Source organism: Eschscholzia californica, unplaced genomic scaffold (genome assembly GCF_041429995.1).
Source record: "Eschscholzia californica isolate CP2 unplaced genomic scaffold, dmEscCali1.0.p SCAF_1, whole genome shotgun sequence".
NCBI classification, from domain to species: Eukaryota; Viridiplantae; Streptophyta; class Magnoliopsida; order Ranunculales; family Papaveraceae; genus Eschscholzia; species Eschscholzia californica.
In genome coordinates this window covers 25,614,455-25,632,643 of record NW_028238198.1, presented here as the reverse complement: position 1 = coordinate 25,632,643, position 18,189 = coordinate 25,614,455, and the positions used below count along the sequence as shown (strand labels likewise).

Below are 18,189 nucleotides of genomic sequence, written 5' to 3'. Positions count from 1 at the left end.
TTTTGTTCAGACACTACTTTCTCATTATCCTTGAACAATAGATTAGAGTCCTCTGGGAAGATAGAAAACAAATTGACACCAATCTGGTTTCTATGTTCTAAGAGAAATAAGTTGAAAATTGAGTGACTCCACTTCAAATTAAGATCGTAAACTATAACTAGAGAAAAGGTTTTAATGTCAGGAAGCCAAAAAAGAGCTATTACTACCCCAAATGGATGACCATCTCTAAAACATACATAATAAACAATTCCATGTTCTACCAGACATTCATTGCTTCGTAACCAACAGTACAACCCATTAAATCAGATTGAAGAGGAAAGAAACAAATGGAAAAGAAAAAAAGTACGGGTAGGCAAGTGAGTATGAAATATCATCTCAAACTTGAGGCTTTGTATCTTCCTCATCTTCTTCAATCTTAGGAGCCAAGTAGAATCTAATATAACCCATTTCTGCAATCTTGTATTCAACCACAACAGGTAGATCTGAAGACAAGCTGATTGTTACTGTGCTTGATAATGGAGATGCCTTGGTGAACGAGTTCATGTATCTGAGTGCAAATGTTAGAGATACTGGTTCCTGCATCTCAATAACAGTAGCATCTTCGGGCTGCAAATTTACCGACAAAAAAGTTCCATCAGATTATACTGGTCAACATTCTCAATATTGTCACCGATTTCAAAGAAACTAAAACCATTTTTGTCAAAATAGTCACAAATGGTATCCCTGTGACCAATAATATAATATCTATGCCATCTCACTCATTACCAATTGGTTCTGAGCTGGATTTACCACAAAATATAATGGTATAAAAGAAAGGCCTGACAGCAACATGTGTTCCTCGTCATCGAACAAAAAATTACAAGTTAAAGCTCAAACGAACGCCACACACGGTGTGGGAATAGTCTCATGTGTTCTTATAGCCAATAATAACTAGGTTCTTTCGACAGTGCCAATTGGTTTGAATTGGATGACAACAAATGGTATTCCCGTAACGAAGAATATAATATCTATGCCATCTCCACTCATTGCCAATTGGTTCTGAGCTGGATTTACCAGACTACAATGGTATAAAAGCTAGGCCCGAAAGCCACACATGTTCCTCATCATCGATCTAAAATTACACGTTAAAGCTCAAACGAACGGCACACATAAAGTGATATGAGAATAGTCTCACACGTGTTCTTATAGCCAATAATAACTAGGTTCTTTCGGCTGTGCCAATTGGTTTGAATTGGATGACAACAAACTCAACACTTGTTGTTCGTAATACATTGAAACATAATTTCATGACTAGGTCTAATTTCTGAAATTCTAATCTTGATGAAATGCAAGATCAAATTGTATACTTGTAGGAAGACCCAGGAAGTTGTTAACATCATATGAGCTCATACTAAAAAAAATGCAGTAAGAGAGCAAGAGAGGACCTTATCTACAGTGGTATTCTGCCTGCAAACAACATTTGCAGTTCCGATATCACCTTTTGTAGAGAATTTGACACCCTCTTTTGTCACAGAGATAACAACTGCAAATTAAACCCATAAACCTCAGCTGACAAGAAACAAGATAAGAACTTATTATTTTTACTAGATAGAAATATGGTGATTACCAGTATCTCCTATACTGCTCAAATCCTTGCAAATCCTGGAAAACTCAGAAGATGGCATTCGAACAATAGCATGATACTCTGCTTCTGGTATTCCAAGATGCTCACTGTCAATGTCCATCAACTTCATCTCAAAATCCGCAATCTTGTCTTGATCTGAAAATTAACAAACTTCATTAGAAAATTGCCAGGTAGGAAAAGAAACCCATAGTAAAGAACCTAAAGAAGATTCAGCTTTTGCCCTAAATTTGCTGAAATCAAACCCTTCCAGAAGATACGAAAGATACAGACTATATGCATAAACAGCACAAAACCCCTAGAGATATGTTGCGAAATTAAACCCCAACCCTAGAGGTTTTGTTCAGAAATGAAAAAGTTTCGTCTTCCTGCCTAAATGAAGTTTTCGCGATTTAGGGTTTACAGAAAACAAAATGATAACTTACTAGGGCTTTCGAACATCAAGGTGACAGTATCACCACCATCATCAGCTTTGATGGTGATAATATCATCGTTACCAGCGCATTTAAGGATTTTACTCAGATTCTCGAGTTTCATTCCCATGGAGATGTTACGATCACATCGGTAATGTTCAAAACCCTCAGATCTGAGTAAGAGAGCAACAAGAGCGACGTGACTTGAATCCATAGCCTGAAGGGAGAATCCCGTCGCCGAGCAATCGAAGTTGGCGTCGTTCACTAAATCCTTCAAAGATTCCATAACCTTCTTCAACAAACTTCCCTGTACTAGCCTTAGTTCCAACATCTTCTCTTTCTTCTTCTTCAACTTTCGCTTCCACTATAATAATCTAGCGGGAGTAAAGAGGAGGGGGAGGGAGGAGTTAGGGTTTTGGTTTGAAGAAGAAAAAGAGAGGGAAATGAGGAAAGTGAAGAGGGGGCGAAGGGGGGAATAAAAAGAAACCCTAGATTAATATTGGCGGGAATTCTTGGTATTTTTCCCGCTTACAGATTTGGGAAATGAATCGGGTGAATCTTATTCAACACGCCTAGTCCCGATTTCTCATCATCTATGTTACAGACTTACAGTATATCTAAGAAAATGATAGGGAACCAGAGAAATCCAACCGATTCTGAGCATAAATTCTATATGGTTTTCGCAACTCAGTTGACCCGAATCATTGGAAGCACATAATTCTATGTGGCAAGCTACACAAGTTTTTTTGCCAAGAGTCTATCTGGTTCTTTTGTTCCCTAGCATTACTCGATTCTTAATAGACTAATGAGAGATATGTTATTGTTGATAATGACTCGCGACATTTGGTGTCTTGCTCCACCAGTAGTGCATCTACTTTGAAACATCATGTCACAGGACTAAAAATTTGAGTAAAAGTAGAAATTCTTCATTCGTTGATCAATACTGAGTCATGTGCTTGAGTTGTTGATATTGTACTATTGTACTATTGTACTGGTGGATGTCAACTCCTAAAACGGAAACCCTTACATTTCTAAGAGCTCTCAATGCACAAAGCCATGTAACAAATGCCACTTCATATGATCTCCCAGTTTGGTATGATCCGTTTGGCCTGTCATTGTTACTCGTATGGATCAAGTTGTTGATTATGATTGAATTTCACAACAGCATTTTATGATTTAAAACTAAAAGCAAACAAAGTTGTCATTTTCACGAGTAGAATACAAAGAGAGAAAACCTGAAATCAGTTGGATCGATAAGTTTTAGGAACTCGACAAAACAAAACATAATATTATATCGGATATTGAACACTTCTTTTTCTTTCCTTTGGTACGAAATAAAATTATTAGAGGTCAAGCTTCTTCTGACACGGGAATGGCAGCAGCGGCACGCTTGATTGTAGCAGTTTTAATGAGATGGTTGTAGCTTCCTTTCTCTTTGAAGAGCTGAGAGAAGTGATGTTTGCAGTAAAGAATCCCTTCAAGAGCAGCATAGTTTGATGGAGTAATCGAGCAACCACCATGAGAGCACTTGAAACAAGACTTGTGATAGGCCAAGCTCTCAACAGTTACCTTCAAAACAGTCGGTAGTATAAGAGTGCAAATTTAGAATGTAAAGAAGAACGCGATTACCCAATTTGTACGAAAATCATTAACCTTGAAAACCGAACATTTCCAAAACAATCTCTTAAATGATTTAGTTCCCATTCTCAAAAGTAAATACATTCAATTTTTTGGATCGAAATTCTCTTAGATTAACCAAAATTAGATTAGTAGGGAAAGAAACGTTAGATGTTTTGTGAAGAAAATCTAGGATGAATAGTAAGTCTATATATACACAAAAGTTAAATGCCGAATTTCTACCTTTTCTAGTGGATAAGCCGTTTTACTACAAGTTGCACATTTTTCTTGTGTCCCGGAAAACATTCCAGCAGCTTTGCTAGGTGTCCTTGTCTGCAATCGGCAATTAAAGACAAAATCATATTTTCATGAATTTGTCGTCACGATAAAAGTCAAACTCGTGAAGAGTATAAACAACTTAAGAGGTTAAGAGAAATTACCAGTTCTCGTGACAACTTCTCAGAAGACTTTGAAACTGCCAAAGGATCCAAATAATTCACAATTAAACAGAAAGAATCAAGGATAATAACAATAACGACGTATAAATTAGGCATAAGTGATGGGTACCTGGCGTGAAGTTCTTTGTGAAGTTGCCTGTCTCCTTGAAGAGCTGCTCGAAGTGGGGCTTGCAATAAAGCACTCCTTCCATCGATGAATAATTGCTTAGCTGAAAAGAGAAACAAAATATAAGGTTGTGGTTCTCTGAGCAATTTCATTAACAACCTGTACCACTACCAGCATTGTATCTGATATCAAAAACATAATAATAGGTAAGCGAGCTCACCAAAACCTAGACGAATTTAACCTAAGACATAATTTATCATTTTTAGTTCCAGCAGAAGGCTCTTTACTCATCCAAATCTTGCACCACAGTTTCCTCCACAACCTTCAGAAACGGAACTATTGGTCAAAAAGACCATGCTTGTCCGACAATCACACAAGTAGCTGAGATCAACATATACTACTTCTGCACATATATAGTTAATACCAAATATTACGCTAATATATACTCTTCCCAAATCAGCTTCACCTAATCTTCTGTACAAAGATATAATAGCTTATGCTGCTTCTTACTAAAAAAACTTGTAAGCAAAAGCATGAGGTTGTGGCAGAGAAGTTCTGGCGCATAATTTTCTCACAAGTTCTACGCCTCCTATGCTTATAAATCGGAAGAATAAACAGCCCCATATGTTGTCAATAGTAAATTCACCAAGCACAGGGTTGTTTAGCTTCACCCAACTACCCAAGGGCAATTCATTTTCCTCATTCTTGATTTGTATCTGAAACTTTGAGTAATGCCGAAGAACTTTTTTTTTTTTGACAATGTTGAGATTTGACCCCTAGTTTCTCCGGTGGAAAGATGGACATGTGACCACTCAACCAAAGTGAGTTTCACACATAGTTACCAGAAACGGAATACGCTCCGGTACGAAAACGCGGTACGAATACGAGGTACGCTAATTAGACGTTTCCGATCCGCTAGGGGGTATAATTATTCGCAAAATTTATGCAATATATATATATATATATATATTTATATGACGTGAAACTTAAAACCAATGAAATATAGATCTCAATCTCTAATAACTCAAATCAAATAACTAAATTATCTTTCCTGAACAACGATAGTCTAATAACTCAAATTAAAATAATTAAATCATCTTTTCCTAAACAAAGATAGCTAATAAGAACTAAATCATCTTATTCGTTGTCATTATCATATTCGAAAGGCCAACGCAAATCTTCAAGTCTCACAACAGATTTACTAATAACTGCAGAACCTAAAGTTAAAGCAATATCCACACTTTGTAAACCCTAAATATCATGTTTTTATCTTTTTTTTTTCTTTTTGCAAATGGGTTCGCCAGATTTAGTGATCTGATTCGCATACCCACTCTAAAAGGGTAAGATCGATCCAGATCGGAGTTCGCTCTCCAAATGACCGAATCTGGTAACTATGGTGTCACAGTGATGACGAAGAAATTGCAAACAAGAAAAGCAACACAATCACACAGAACACAAGAGACTTAAATGGTCCTATTGGTGAGACCTATTCTATGACAAACAATGACACGATGATTTTTACTGTGTACGAAACGAAGAACGAGATTACATGTATTTCTCAAGGATTTTAGAACACGTAACGTACTAAAACCCTAGTGCTCTGCCTCTTTTAACTCTCTCCTAAACCCTAAAACTGAATTATCATGTCCCTCCCTTTCCCCATTACAATGATAACCACCTTTTATAAAGACTAGGGCAAACATAGGTTGTATCAAAATTTCGAGTCGCTTTTCAGGCCAGTTAGATATTAACCCATATTCAAGACACTTTCAAGTCTTGAACCCTTTAAAATCAGTATCCAACAGATAACAAATAAAGCATTAAAAAAAGGTTTTGTACCTTCAAAGTTCCTTTGCAATGGGTGCATTTGAAGCATGACTTGTGAAAAGAAACTCCATCAGCTGTTAACTGATCCATCACATAAACAGTCTTATCACAAACCTTGCATTTCTCGAGAGTTCCAGTGAAAGACATGATTTCCTCCTATACCTAGATATATCCACCGATCTTCTCAATCTAAACAAACACACAATTCAATCAATAGGACTGATCAAGATTAGAGAGAGAGAGAGAGGGAGTTTTGGAGAGAGAGACAGAGTTTTAGAGAGAGAGAGAGATGAGGAGGAAGAAGAAGAGCGAGAAAACAAAAGTAAAATGTTGAAGATGAGGTGGACCAGTTAGAGAGTTGAAATGATAAAAACCTATAAAACAACGATTCTATACTTCTCGCAGTTACCACTATCCGTGAATCCTTGAACTATTCCTACAAATTAATAGTTTTGTGCTTACGTGTCGATTAAATAAGACATAAGATGGATAAATGTATAAAATTATGAAGTAGGGGATGAAAACCACCACATCCATGGGGAATTTATGTCGTATTATCTATCGAAGACGTGCTCTACATTTTCTTTTTTAAAAAGAACCACCCCTTGAGAAAAGAAGAGGATATTTTTTTTGGGAGATTTTATAGGGCCATGATATGGAGAGTAGGTTTTATCGAATTTTGCTGGTCAATACAAATTTTTCTTCTTCGTCCTCCTCTAGTCTTCTTACTACCACCATTTTAATCCTCTTTTCTTTCGCTGTTAACTTTTGTTTACCATTCTCGGTAAATTTCGACTTTTAGTCTCTTTCTATTTTCATTATTCCCGCTAAATGAATGATTCATTTCGGTGGACTCTCTTTTGTCTTAGACGAAATAGAAGTGTTTTAGGCAAAACCTTTATGGAAGGTAGGTTTTTCTAGTGGAAGCTTTCCTGAAAGGTTTGGGGACTTCGTTAGGGTTTCGCCTGAAATTTTTCCTCTTTCCAGAAACAAAAAAAAAAAGAGAGAAAAAGAAGAGTTGAAGTTTGAGATACGAAGAATTGGTACTGTTTTTCAAACCTTGCAGCACACTTATAATTTCAAATTATCTTCATTTTGTTACTTGTCTGTTCCAGTCTCCAAACAATTGAACTATTTTGGTGTTTATTGTCGATTGTTATAGGATTATGCGGACGAGTCTTCTGGTCTGGTAGTGATACTGTTCACTTTGGCACACTTAGGCCTCACGATTTTAAAAGGTCTCACTAGGGGATGGTGCTTAATCTCTTAAAAGGAGCACCACACCCCGTCTCACCGGCGATATGGGATTGCTTTACAACACACCCTCTCAAGATCAGTTATAGGATGATGCAAACAACCTCTTCGACTGCTAATGACCCTGCTTTGGCACACCTAGGTCCCACAATTTTCATAAGGGCTCACTAGGGAGGGATACTTAACCTCTTAAGAGGAGCACCATACTCCATCTCACCGGCGATTGGGATTGCTTTACAACATCGATCACTTTGGTTCAATCACTGTAGGAAAAAAGCGATGGTTAACACTTTTGTTTATACTAAGTTGGGATTAAACAATTTATTTGGTTGTATATTTGGACAACGAACAATATTGCCCCCGAAATCACCTTTTGGTCAATAAATATTTAACTATTAATTTGGCACACAACAGTTTTCATAAGGCTTTATTAGGGAAGGGTGCTTAACCTCTTAAGAGGAACACGACACTCCATCTCGCCAGTGATGTGGGATTGCTTTACAACATCGATCACATGGTTTCAATCACACTAGTGAAAAGAAGCGAGGGTTAACTTTTTATTTGAACAAAGTTGGGACTAAGCTATTAATTTGGCTCTATATTTGGACAATGAACAATATTGCCCCCAAAACCACCTTTTGGTCAATAAATATTTAACTACTATTTTTAATTTTGCAATAGTTGGACACTACCTCTTAGTGCATCTCTAACGCAACACTCAATATGAAAATTTTAAATTGCCACCTAAGACTGCTTGAGTTTTTAACAAAAAACATTCATTAATTCAATACTCAATTTGAATGTTAATATGATTTGACAACAATAAGTGTTGAGACATTCGAAAGAAAACTCAACCGTAGTTTTCTTTTGAGTGTCTCAACATTTCTTTTGGTCTGTGTTACGGGGAAATAAAGAAATTTTCCGGGATTTGAAGTTTTGGGTGGAAACAAAAAAAATTAAACTTTTTTATTTTCTCCAAACAACCAAATCTTTTTCAACTTCTTCTTCCTTTCACCTACCACCACCATCTCCGGTGACTTCAATCTTCTCCGACGACTTCCACTATCTCTGGCGAAGGGGCTCCTCCCCTTCGCCGGAGATGGAGAGAAGAAATTCAGAAAAAGAGAAGAAAGAGAAACAGAAGAGAGAGAGAGAGAGAGAGAGAGAGAGAGAGAGAGAGAGAGAGAGAGAGGAGAGATAGAGATAGAGGGGAGAGAGAGAGAGAAGATGATGATGTCGTCGGCCGTCGCCGGCAATACCCGACTGACGACTTTTTGTCGGCGACGTCAAGGTGCGTGTGGTTTAATTTTTTTTTTGTTTTCCACCGTCTTTCCCGGAAACATTTCTGCTTTCTCAAATTGTTCTATGTGTCAAGGCTCAATTGAGTTACTATTTCCTAGATGTCAATGTTGAGATCCCCAATTCAAAAAACATCTCCACTGCAACACTCTAAGAACTTAAAAATATTTTAGGTGTCATTTCCTAGATGGTTAGATTTGCTTTTAATATTGAGTGGTCAATTGAGATCCTCAAACGAATCAAATATTGAGTTTCTTCTTGAGATATCTCAACATTAAATAATGTCACGTCATTTTGAGATCCAAATTGAGTGTTGCATTGGAGAGAGTTTTATTACAAAAAACTTAAAAAATTAATGTCGCACTTTGAGTTTTTCAACTTGAGTGTTGCATTGGAGATGCTCTTAAGCCCGTGAGGTTTGGGGATCGAGTCCCGATGGAAGTAATTTATCAACAAAATCTATCTAATGTAATTTAGGCAACAAATAAAGTAGTAGGAATAGATAGGCTTTCATGCCCCTTAGGACGACCTTAAGAGTCTTTTTATGGTCTTAAGGACCCAAGATGTCTTAATGGTGGTGGCCGGAGTTAGAGACGGAAGCCGGAGTTTTTTTTATTTATTTTGAGAAATCGACTACAATCTACGTTAGTCGTTAGAAGACATTGATACATCATGAAGATGAGATAAGCACAATAACCGTCAAGTTAAACCATTAATAAAAGAGGACTAAAACCCAACAAGTTCAATAAACCATGGATTCCCCCTCATTTGGGAACCGAACTTAAAAACCTCCAGAGTTTTGGAGTTTATGTCAACACTTTTAACCACTTGGCAAGCAAGTGTCAGCGCTAGCCGGAGTTGGTGGTAAGAGATGAGGAAGAAGAAGATGACTTATTTCCCTTTAAAATTTCACACCCTGAAAAATTCGTCAAAATTCACATCTTTCCTTTAAAATAAATTTCTCAAAAAAAGAAATCGTCAAAATTCACATCTTTCCCTTAAAATTTTCTATCCCGGATAATTTTCTTAGGGTCCGTTTGATACGTGGGAAAATAAGGTTAGAAAAGCCATTTTCTTAAGAAATTCAACTTTTTGTTGTTTGATTGGTCTATTTAAAGTGTGAAAATCAATTTCTTAGGAAAAAAAATAGGAAAAAAGGGATCAAAATTTTACCACGAAATAGGTGGTAAAAGGGATTTCTCACCCTCCCCTAAATTACACGCTCTCTCTCCTATCTCCCACGTTAGTCTCTCTCTCATTCTGAAACCCTCTCTTCCGCTCTCAGCTCTCTATCCTCTATACCAGGTTGAAAAACCATCTCTTTCTCTTTCTCTATCTCTTACGGAAACGCTCCCTTTCGCTCACCTCTCTAAATCTCAGTCTCCCACCCAACTCTCTTTTAAGAAGAAAATCTCACCGGTTGAAAAACCCTGTTCATCATCACAATTTGACAGAGATATCTGAGCATAAGGATGAGTAGATCATAAGTTGTCGGTTGAAGAAATCCAAATATACAATAGATTGATGAGTAGATCCGAGCATAAGGAAATGATTTCGAAAACCCTAGTTTGTACCAAAACAATTTGATAGAGATCATAAGTTGCCATTGAAGGTGTTGTTGCCGGACAAAATTGATTTCTTTAAAACCCTAATTTCATTCAACCCCTAAATTGATCCATCCAAAGCATTAAATTGATGAATCGGGAATGTAAATTGAAAATCCCAACTTAATCTGGGAGGAATAGCACCACAGATTACGGTAGAGTTATCTGAAATTAGGGTTTGAATGAAAGATGGGAACACCACCTTCTTTTTTTTAAACCAAGGGAACAATTTCCATTAATAAGTGACTAAATCACAATGTTACATGGATGAATTCTTATTTCTCTCATTTGAAAACGTCATGAGAGTTACATACCTTTAAATGCAAAGTGCCTCATGAAGAGAAAGAAATTGGACTAGACACAGACACAAATGATCCTAAAGATCTGACAAAAGAGACCCTAAAGATCTGACAAAAGGATCCTAAAGATCCGTGAAAGGAGACCTAAAGGTTTGACAATAGCGAAATTATTATACTAATAACACAAATAAACTCAAAGGACGACAAAATAACTGGAAGAACCACCGTCGTTGTCACCGGAAACCGCCATTGTCACTGGAAACCGCCACCATTACTGGAAAACCGCCACCGGTAAACCGCCACAACCATAGAAAAACCGTCACCCTAACAAGTTGATTATTCATAGAATTCACATTCTCTGGTGGTTGGATTCCTTGTTCAATAACTTTAACTCTGCAAGTCAGACAATAACACGATAGAATCGGTAACCATTGATCAATACATTCCTTATGAAAAATGTGTTTACATCTTGGTAAAACCCTAATTATATCTCCATATGAAAGTTTTCCTAAACAAATTGAGCAATTCTCATTAGAATCTGGTGGTTCTGTTTCTGAATTGTTTTGAACCTGATAAGAAGTTGCCGGTATATCGAATAGATTATCAGTAGAATTAGGTTGTTCAATTTGGGATTCAACATTTCTACATCTTGTAACTGGATTAACTTCTTCCCATGTTCTGGGTGAAGAAGAAGTGGTTTGATTTGATGAAGGAATTAATTTAATGATGAATTTGAATAAGAAGAGAATTAGGGTTACGATGAGAAAGGTCATAAGACATATGGTTCGAAATTTCTATCCGAATGGAGATGAATCCATCAAAGATTTGATTCCTAGAGAGAGAAAGCCAAACCACAAGTTGAAATGGAAGATAAAGTAAAGAAAACAGAAAAAAGAAACATAGAAGAGGAAACTCCGGCGAAGGGAGACCCTTCGCCGGAAAAACTAGATCGTGTTCTCTCATTCTCTCTATTTGAAAACGGTTATAAGAACCTTCTCATAATGATTTGGGGAACACCACCTTCAATCGAATGAAATTAGGGAAAATCTTTGGGAAATGAATGGTAGAGATATTTATTTCTCAATTGAGAAATTATGGTAGAGATATCTGAAATTATGGTTTTGACATTGTGAGATTGATTTTCTCAAATTGAAAGATTTTATTCCTAAAATTGAGACATTTATAAATTTGGAAACTTGAGAAATTTGGCCATTAGGGTTTCTGTATTAGCATCCCTCCAACATAGAGAAGATGAATATATGACTTTTCTAAAGGCGCCTCACAGAGAATTGGTGAATAAAAGAAAAAAAAGTGACTTTTTAAAAGCAGCCCACTATTTTCTTAAGCCATATCAATTTATATGAAAATATGGTTTTCTTTCCCATCAGAAAAAAATGATCTTCACACGTATCAAACGGACCCTTACTCCCTCAAATCACCCACCTATAAGTAATCGTACGAGTCAATAATAAAAAAATATCCCTAATTTCGGAGCCCGCCCGAAGTAATTAGTGTCTGGTTATATCAGTAATTTTCTTGGAACCGGGAAATCTGTGTTCTTAAAATACGGCATTAGCAATCGTCACTCTTCTCTTTTTCAGAACGTTCGTCTCTTTCTCTCACTAAATTACCGCATTAACAATCGTCACTCTTCTCATTTTCGAATCTTGCCACAACGATTAGGTTAGTTTGTATTCCATCTCTTGAAGATTTCTTTTAGTTTAATTATAGATTTGATTCGTTTCAATTTTGCTTCTTCAAGAATCAATAAGATTTTATATAATTTGGGTATTTTCCATTTGGTTGTTAATTGAATCATATTTGATGTTAGATAATAGATTGATTGTGTTTTGGAGTTAGGGTTGTATATCAACTAGCAAAACAAGTAGTCTTTATTGATTTTATCTGACATAAATTTGTTGTAGGAGTTTTCTAGGGTTTTAAGTTTCAATTGGGGATTGTTTGAATGGTTACATCTAAGTGTTCCTTTCATGTTGGTGTTCTTAATTAGGTATTTAAGGGGTTGAGTTCTTTTAGTAAATTTCGAAATTATATGATCTTGTTCTGTTTAATTTGAATTTTACCCTCAAAAGACGACTTAGCGACGGGATTTATCTTGTCAATCCCTTCGGGCATAAATTCAGCCCACTTTTTACTAATATACCCATATGAGAATAGGAGATATGCTTAGTATTTTGACTAAAATCTGTTAGATTATATGAGATCCTTGAGAACATTATATATATTTGTGTGGAAACATCTTCGTCGTACACTATTTTTTGAGCCATTCATCTGCTTTTTAGGTTATGATCTTTTTAGTTTAATTTTCTTCAATTTCAGTTTGCCAAGCTAAACCTTGTAATTATTCCTGTAAGTTGAAGATATAAATTTTTTTGCAGAGATAAAAAGCAAGTTACTGAGGGAAACATGCTTCAAATCCGTCTAAACAAGGTAGAGGGAGGGGCGAAGCCCATGCCAGTGGATACCGTTACTGTGGCATGTCCTGATCATCTAATTTTGGCTGATCTTCCAGTTGCCAAGAGCATTGGCTCTGCAAGTACAACCACCCTTTCCAAGACTATTGGCCGGAGATCTCGTCGTAACCTCGGTGAGCGAGTCCATTTCTGTGTTCGGTGCGATTACCCGATTGCAATCTACGGCCGCTTGGTATATACTCGTTCCCTATATGCTTCGCCCTTAATTCTACATCCATTAAGTTCTTTCTCGCGTTTTAATTATATGCATCCGAAATCTATTACTTAAAATACTTTATTTCAAATTAGTATATATCTAGTAATCAGAATTTGTATGAATTCAAATTATTATGTTTGTGCAGAGTCCATGTGAACATGCCTTTTGTCTGGATTGTGCCAGGAGCGACTCCAGCTGCTATCTGTAAGCAAAGTCATCTTTGAGTTATCTGGTTATACCTTTTGACTTTCGTGTTGTTGAGTTTAGGGAGTACTGTGAGTGCATCAGAATGACCTTCTCGTCTTTCAGAGTCATAATTCAGAATTTCAGAGAATCTTGTTACAATCTAAATTTATATTCTGAGAGAACAAATTTCAGTCTGAATTGTGTCCTACTGTTTTAGTGAAGTATATTTTCGAGTATTTAATCATTGAAGTCACTTTGGGAGATGTAGTATCAGCTTTATTCTTTAGTATGTAATTATTTGCTTCTCTTGTTTAAACCTTCCTTGATGCAGATGTGATGATCGGATTCAAAAGATCCAGACGATTAAAATGATGGAAGGGATATTTGTCTGTGCAGCTCCACACTGTCTCAAGACGTTCCTGAAGAGATCAGAATTTGAATCTCACATTCATGAGAGACATGGAGATCTTCTTCAACCCAACACAGAGAAAGAAGAATCTAACGAATTGGATGTTTTTAATATCACAAGGCTCCCGTCTACAGATTCACTTGCTAAGCAATCAACTCCTGCAGATTCTTCAACTGCTCGTCCACAGCCAACAAGACCTGCCTTCTCACCTAGTCCAAATCAATCTAGAGACCAGCCACCTACCAAGCCTATTATACAGTCAAAGCCACCTCCATATTATGGCAGACACCCAAATCCTTCTTCAGATATGCATCCGGACAATAACCATCGTCAAGCTTTTGACGGTCCAGGGCCTTATAAGGGTGGACCACTCCATGGGCCGGGTTCGGATCAGTTTATGGACAAGCAACAAGGAGCTCAATCAGAATCTCAGTTTCCTGACTATTCTCTTCAATCCCAACAACCACAGAATTTTGCTGTTCCGATGAATGCAAGTCAAGGACTGGCTCCGCCATTCGGTTACCCGTTTCCTGGAGCTCAACCATTCCATAATGCTCAATATGAGATCGCTCGACAAGATCTAGCATCTGAAGGTGGACCTGGACAGGCTTCCTTGTTGGGCTTCCCCCCGCCTCAAGGAAGCAACATGAATTTTCCAGACAGTTACCCTCGCCCATGGAACACGGCCCCTGCAGGTGTACCTTTGGAACAAATGCCAGCAACTCAAGGATTTCCAGAAGGTCTCACAAACGTTGGAGGAGATCCTCAAGGGAGAGCTCAGTTCTTTCAAAATGGCGATTATGGACGGGTTCAGGGAGGCCCGCCACCTCTGAATCCAATTCCACCTTTTGTCAGTAAGGGATTGGAATCTCAGGGTAGTACTTCTTTGGATCTCAAGGATGGAAAGGGTGTTTTGTCTCCAATACCACTCCTTTCTCCACCTCCATCACATCCTTCACAGCTCCATCATGGTAACCCTTCGGGTTCTGGCGATACAAGTCGGGAAGGATAGAGCTATGGATGGCACAATGCAGATAATCATGAAGTTGAAGTTCAAGTAGTATTTGCACTTAAGAGAGTTGGAAACATCTTTTTCGTTTATTATAACAGTTAAATCTTGGTTGTTGTTAGGTTTAAATGCTCAGTCTTGTCTCTGTTATCACTTTTTCTAGCCATTGTTGATTGACTGAACATCTATTATGCTATGGTAAAAACCTTCATTTGATGGGCATTTGGTTCTTTTTTTGGTTAAACCTGGTCGCATAAATTAAATTTGAATGCGGGAGTTGATTCCTTTAAGATCTGATTTTACCAGAGAAATGAATTAATACAAGAGTAACCCTTGTTGTACTGATAATCTGTGCATAAATAAATTCAGACTAGGTCTCAAGTCCACCTAAAAATGTACATAACGTTTCTATTGAATCAACAGTTTTGCTCTGCCCCAAAATACAGCCTAGAATCGGGTCCAAATTTGGCCGAGACCTTCAGAGAGAGGAAAACTCTGGCCTTCCACGTAATAAACTCTCGTATTTATTATGTGTAACTGTAGTTTTATCTCCATAAATATTGGAAGAACAACATAGGTGAAGAAGATGATCTATTTTCACCTACACAGAGCTTTCTTTACCTTTTTTCAGGGTTATATATTTCTTCAATCATCACTCTATTCAAATCTGATAGTGCTCTATTTATTTCATCCATGTTCTGATTTGCTTGGTCTTCAACAGAAAAAGCATTAACGGAGTTTCCGATCTCAATCCAACTGCTTCCAGGCAACTTACTGATTCCATTTTCGACCATGAGTTTCCTCAATCGATCAACATCTTTCCATCTTCCAGCAGTAGCATAAATATTCGATAATATTACATAATTTCCTGGGTTCTTGGGTTGTAATTCTATCAGATTTTCACCAGCAAATTCCGCCATTTCTACATTTCCATGTGTTTTACAAGCTGAAAGAAGAGCTCCCCAAAGACTTGCTGTGGGTTTTAATGGCATCTGAACAATGAAGTTTTTAACATCTTCGAAGTTTCCTGCTCGGCCAAGAAGATCAACCATACAAGAATAATGCTTTCCACTAGGAATTATGCCGAATTTAGATTCCATATCGTTAAACTGTTTCCACCCTTCTCCAACCAGACCTCCATGACTACAAGCAGAGAGAACTCCGATGAAAGTTACATCGTCTGGTTCTACCTCTTCTGCTAACATTTGATTGAAGAAGGATAGTGCTTGTTCAGCTTTTCCATGAATTGCTAATCCTTGAATCATCGTATTCCATGATATAACGTCTCTTCGATGCAATCTCCTGAAAATACGCGCTGCATATTCCGTTGATCCACACTTGACGAACATGTCCACGAGAGAATTCATGACAAACAAATCTTCAAACCCAAGTAAATTTCTTATAGTATATGCATGAATAGATTTCCCATGTGATAAAATTGCAGATTGAGCACAAGCTGGTAAGATACTGGCAATGGTGATTGCATTCGGTTTTAGTCCCTCAGCTTGAAGCTCGCGGAAGTACTTTAAACTTTCGTCGATTTCACCGTGTTGTGCATAACCTGAAACTAATGCAGTCCAAGTGATAATGTTGCCCGAAACTCCTGCCATTTTCATTTCATGGAAGGTTTTGGAAGCCTCGTTAAGAAATCCATTCTTTGCAAGACTTGAGATAATCGCATTCCATGAAACTGAGTCCTTACATTCCATTCTTTCGAAGAGTTTAATGACATAATCCAAATTCTGACAGTTCCCGTACATGTTAATAAAAGCTGTGAAAGCATATTTGCTCATTTCATACTGATTTCTGAGAAAAATGTTGTGTAATTGTTTACCCGTCATCGAACAAGTAATAGATCCTACTACCGGAAGAACAACATCAAATGTTTTCGGATCAATATTTGTTTTCGTCCATTTTAGCGTACTTAACATATCCAAAGCAATTTCAAAATCACCTGCATCAATCAATCCACTAATCACAGCATTCCAGCTTACGGTATCGGGTTCTATCCCAGTCTCAAGCATCGATTCAAAAAGTTTCAGAGCTTTGTCAGGGTATCTGTTGTTCACATAGCAAGTGATCATAGAATTCCAAGTCTTAAGTTTTTTCTTGGAGATGGTATCAAAAATTTCCTGGGCAGCTTCAACTTCTGCAAATTTTGAGTACATGTTTATAAGATTTGAAGCCATATCGTCGTCCGAGATATACCCACAATTGCTCAAGTACAAATTGAGCTCCTTTACCTGTTTAATGTCATTTGTATGTTCATACATTTGTTCTAATGGTATTTCATCTGCCCTAATACCCACTTCCTCTAATTGGTTCATAAGATTAAGAGCACTTCGAGTGGTCGAATCACTTTGCAGATAATGTGGAATTATGCAGTCCCAAGTTGTTTTATTTGGAATTACGCCATTAGTTCGCATCAACTTTAACAAGTTAAATGCCTCTTCGAAAAGCTCTACCTGAGTGTATCCCTTGATGATTGTATTCCACGATACAATATCCTTCTCTTTTATCCTATCGAAGATGAATCGACCATAACCCAAACCCCCACAGTTTGCATACATATCTACAAGAGCTGTTCCAACAAATTTATCAGAATCAGACCCATTTACTATAACCAAACCATGAATCTGTTTCGCCTGGTCCAAACTTCCCAAACCTGAAAACAGAGGCAAAATCCCTGCAAAAGTAGCAGATTTAGGTTTAACTTCTGAATTCATCATCTTCTTGAGTAGTTTTATTGCATCTAAACCACGACCCATTTGTACATACCCAACCAACATTGTACTCCAAGTAAAGATATCTTTAATGTCTGTTTCATCAAAAACTCTTGTTGCATCTTTCAAGCTTTCACACTTCGAATACATATCAATAAGAGAATTCATTATGAACAAATCCCACTCAAACCCATTTCGAATAACATCGGAATGAACTCGTTTTCCACTTTTCAAATCCTTCATACTTGAACATGACTTAAAAACAAGAGGATAAAGGAAATTATCTGCTTTAATTCCTTCAATAATCATCTTCTTATAAAACCCAAATGCTTTAAACCCATCACCATTATTAGCATAAGCTCCAATTATTGCAGTCCAAGAGAACAAATTTCTGTCACTCATTTCATCAAACAGTTGATGGGTAAGTTCTAACTCCCCAGACTTTGAATATAACATCATCAAATTGTTCTGTAAAATTAAATCTGGTTGAATCCCACTTTTGATAATATGTTCATGAATCTCATGACCTTGATTAAAGGCTTTGAATTTGATACATGATCTTATAAGAGGGAGGTAAGTTTCTGAGTTTAACCCAAGTTCAGAATTTGGGTAGTGATTGAGAATTCGAACTGCTTCATCTAGACGACCTTCAATTGAAAGTCTAGAGAGTTTT

At 37.1% G+C, this 18,189-nt stretch overlaps 4 protein-coding genes across 4 annotated transcripts; 1 reads left to right on the top strand and 3 right to left on the bottom strand.

Moving 5' to 3' along the window:
* Positions 1-111: 111 nt before the first annotated feature.
* Positions 112-3,603, bottom strand: LOC147565475 (DNA sliding clamp PCNA-like). The gene is made up of 4 exons (XM_086651961.1): positions 2,047-3,603; positions 1,607-1,759; positions 1,425-1,522; positions 112-606 (listed from the first exon to the last, which is right to left on the bottom strand). Exons 1-4 carry the CDS (start codon positions 2,363-2,365, stop codon positions 376-378), a joined length of 801 nt encoding a protein of 266 aa, XP_086508087.1. The 5' UTR covers positions 2,366-3,603; the 3' UTR covers positions 112-375.
* Positions 3,184-6,390, bottom strand: LOC147565474 (LIM domain-containing protein WLIM2b-like). The gene is made up of 5 exons (XM_086651962.1): positions 6,055-6,390; positions 4,219-4,318; positions 4,092-4,126; positions 3,895-3,984; positions 3,184-3,603 (listed from the first exon to the last, which is right to left on the bottom strand). Exons 1-5 carry the CDS (start codon positions 6,187-6,189, stop codon positions 3,385-3,387), a joined length of 579 nt encoding a protein of 192 aa, XP_086508088.1. The 5' UTR covers positions 6,190-6,390; the 3' UTR covers positions 3,184-3,384.
* Positions 6,391-11,860: 5,470 nt separating this feature from the next.
* On the top strand, positions 11,861-15,015 carry LOC147565473 (RING/U-box superfamily protein). Its single transcript, XM_086651957.1, has 4 exons — positions 11,861-12,181; positions 12,898-13,165; positions 13,335-13,393; positions 13,707-15,015. The coding sequence occupies exons 2-4, from the start codon at positions 12,926-12,928 to the stop codon at positions 14,794-14,796; spliced, it is 1,389 nt and encodes a 462-aa protein (XP_086508083.1). The 5' UTR covers positions 11,861-12,181; positions 12,898-12,925; the 3' UTR covers positions 14,797-15,015.
* A 55-nt stretch (positions 15,016-15,070) lies between these two features.
* LOC147565472 (pentatricopeptide repeat-containing protein At1g20230-like) lies at positions 15,071-18,183 on the bottom strand. The gene has a single exon (XM_086651956.1). It carries the CDS (start codon positions 17,973-17,975, stop codon positions 15,411-15,413), a length of 2,565 nt encoding a protein of 854 aa, XP_086508082.1. The 5' UTR covers positions 17,976-18,183; the 3' UTR covers positions 15,071-15,410.
* Positions 18,184-18,189: the final 6 nt, after the last annotated feature.

What these genes read in the sequence shown, in the direction of transcription:
- LOC147565475 (XM_086651961.1), bottom strand. Translation starts at nt 2,365, where the DNA reads ATGTTGGAACTAAGGCTAGTACAGGGAAGTTTGTTGAAGAAGGTTATG. An exon ending in CTTGATGTTCGAAAGCCCTA is followed by an intron (nt 1,760 to 2,046) that starts GTAAGTTATCAT and finishes GTTAATTTTCAG; the next exon opens with ATCAAGACAAGATTGCGGAT. An exon ending in AGAATACCACTGTAGATAAG is followed by an intron (nt 607 to 1,424) that starts GTCCTCTCTTGC and finishes GTAAATTTGCAG; the next exon opens with CCCGAAGATGCTACTGTTAT.
- LOC147565474 (XM_086651962.1), bottom strand. Translation starts at nt 6,189, where the DNA reads ATGTCTTTCACTGGAACTCTCGAGAAATGCAAGGTTTGTGATAAGACT. An exon ending in AGAAGTTGTCACGAGAACTG is followed by an intron (nt 3,985 to 4,091) that starts GTAATTTCTCTT and finishes TGCCGATTGCAG; the next exon opens with ACAAGGACACCTAGCAAAGC. An exon ending in CGGCTTATCCACTAGAAAAG is followed by an intron (nt 3,604 to 3,894) that starts GTAGAAATTCGG and finishes ACTGTTTTGAAG; the next exon opens with GTAACTGTTGAGAGCTTGGC.
- LOC147565473 (XM_086651957.1), top strand. Translation starts at nt 12,926, where the DNA reads ATGCTTCAAATCCGTCTAAACAAGGTAGAGGGAGGGGCGAAGCCCATG. An exon ending in TTGCAATCTACGGCCGCTTG is followed by an intron (nt 13,166 to 13,334) that starts GTATATACTCGT and finishes ATGTTTGTGCAG; the next exon opens with AGTCCATGTGAACATGCCTT. An exon ending in AGCGACTCCAGCTGCTATCT is followed by an intron (nt 13,394 to 13,706) that starts GTAAGCAAAGTC and finishes TCCTTGATGCAG; the next exon opens with ATGTGATGATCGGATTCAAA.
- LOC147565472 (XM_086651956.1), bottom strand. Translation starts at nt 17,975, where the DNA reads ATGATGTTATATTCAAAGTCTGGGGAGTTAGAACTTACCCATCAACTG.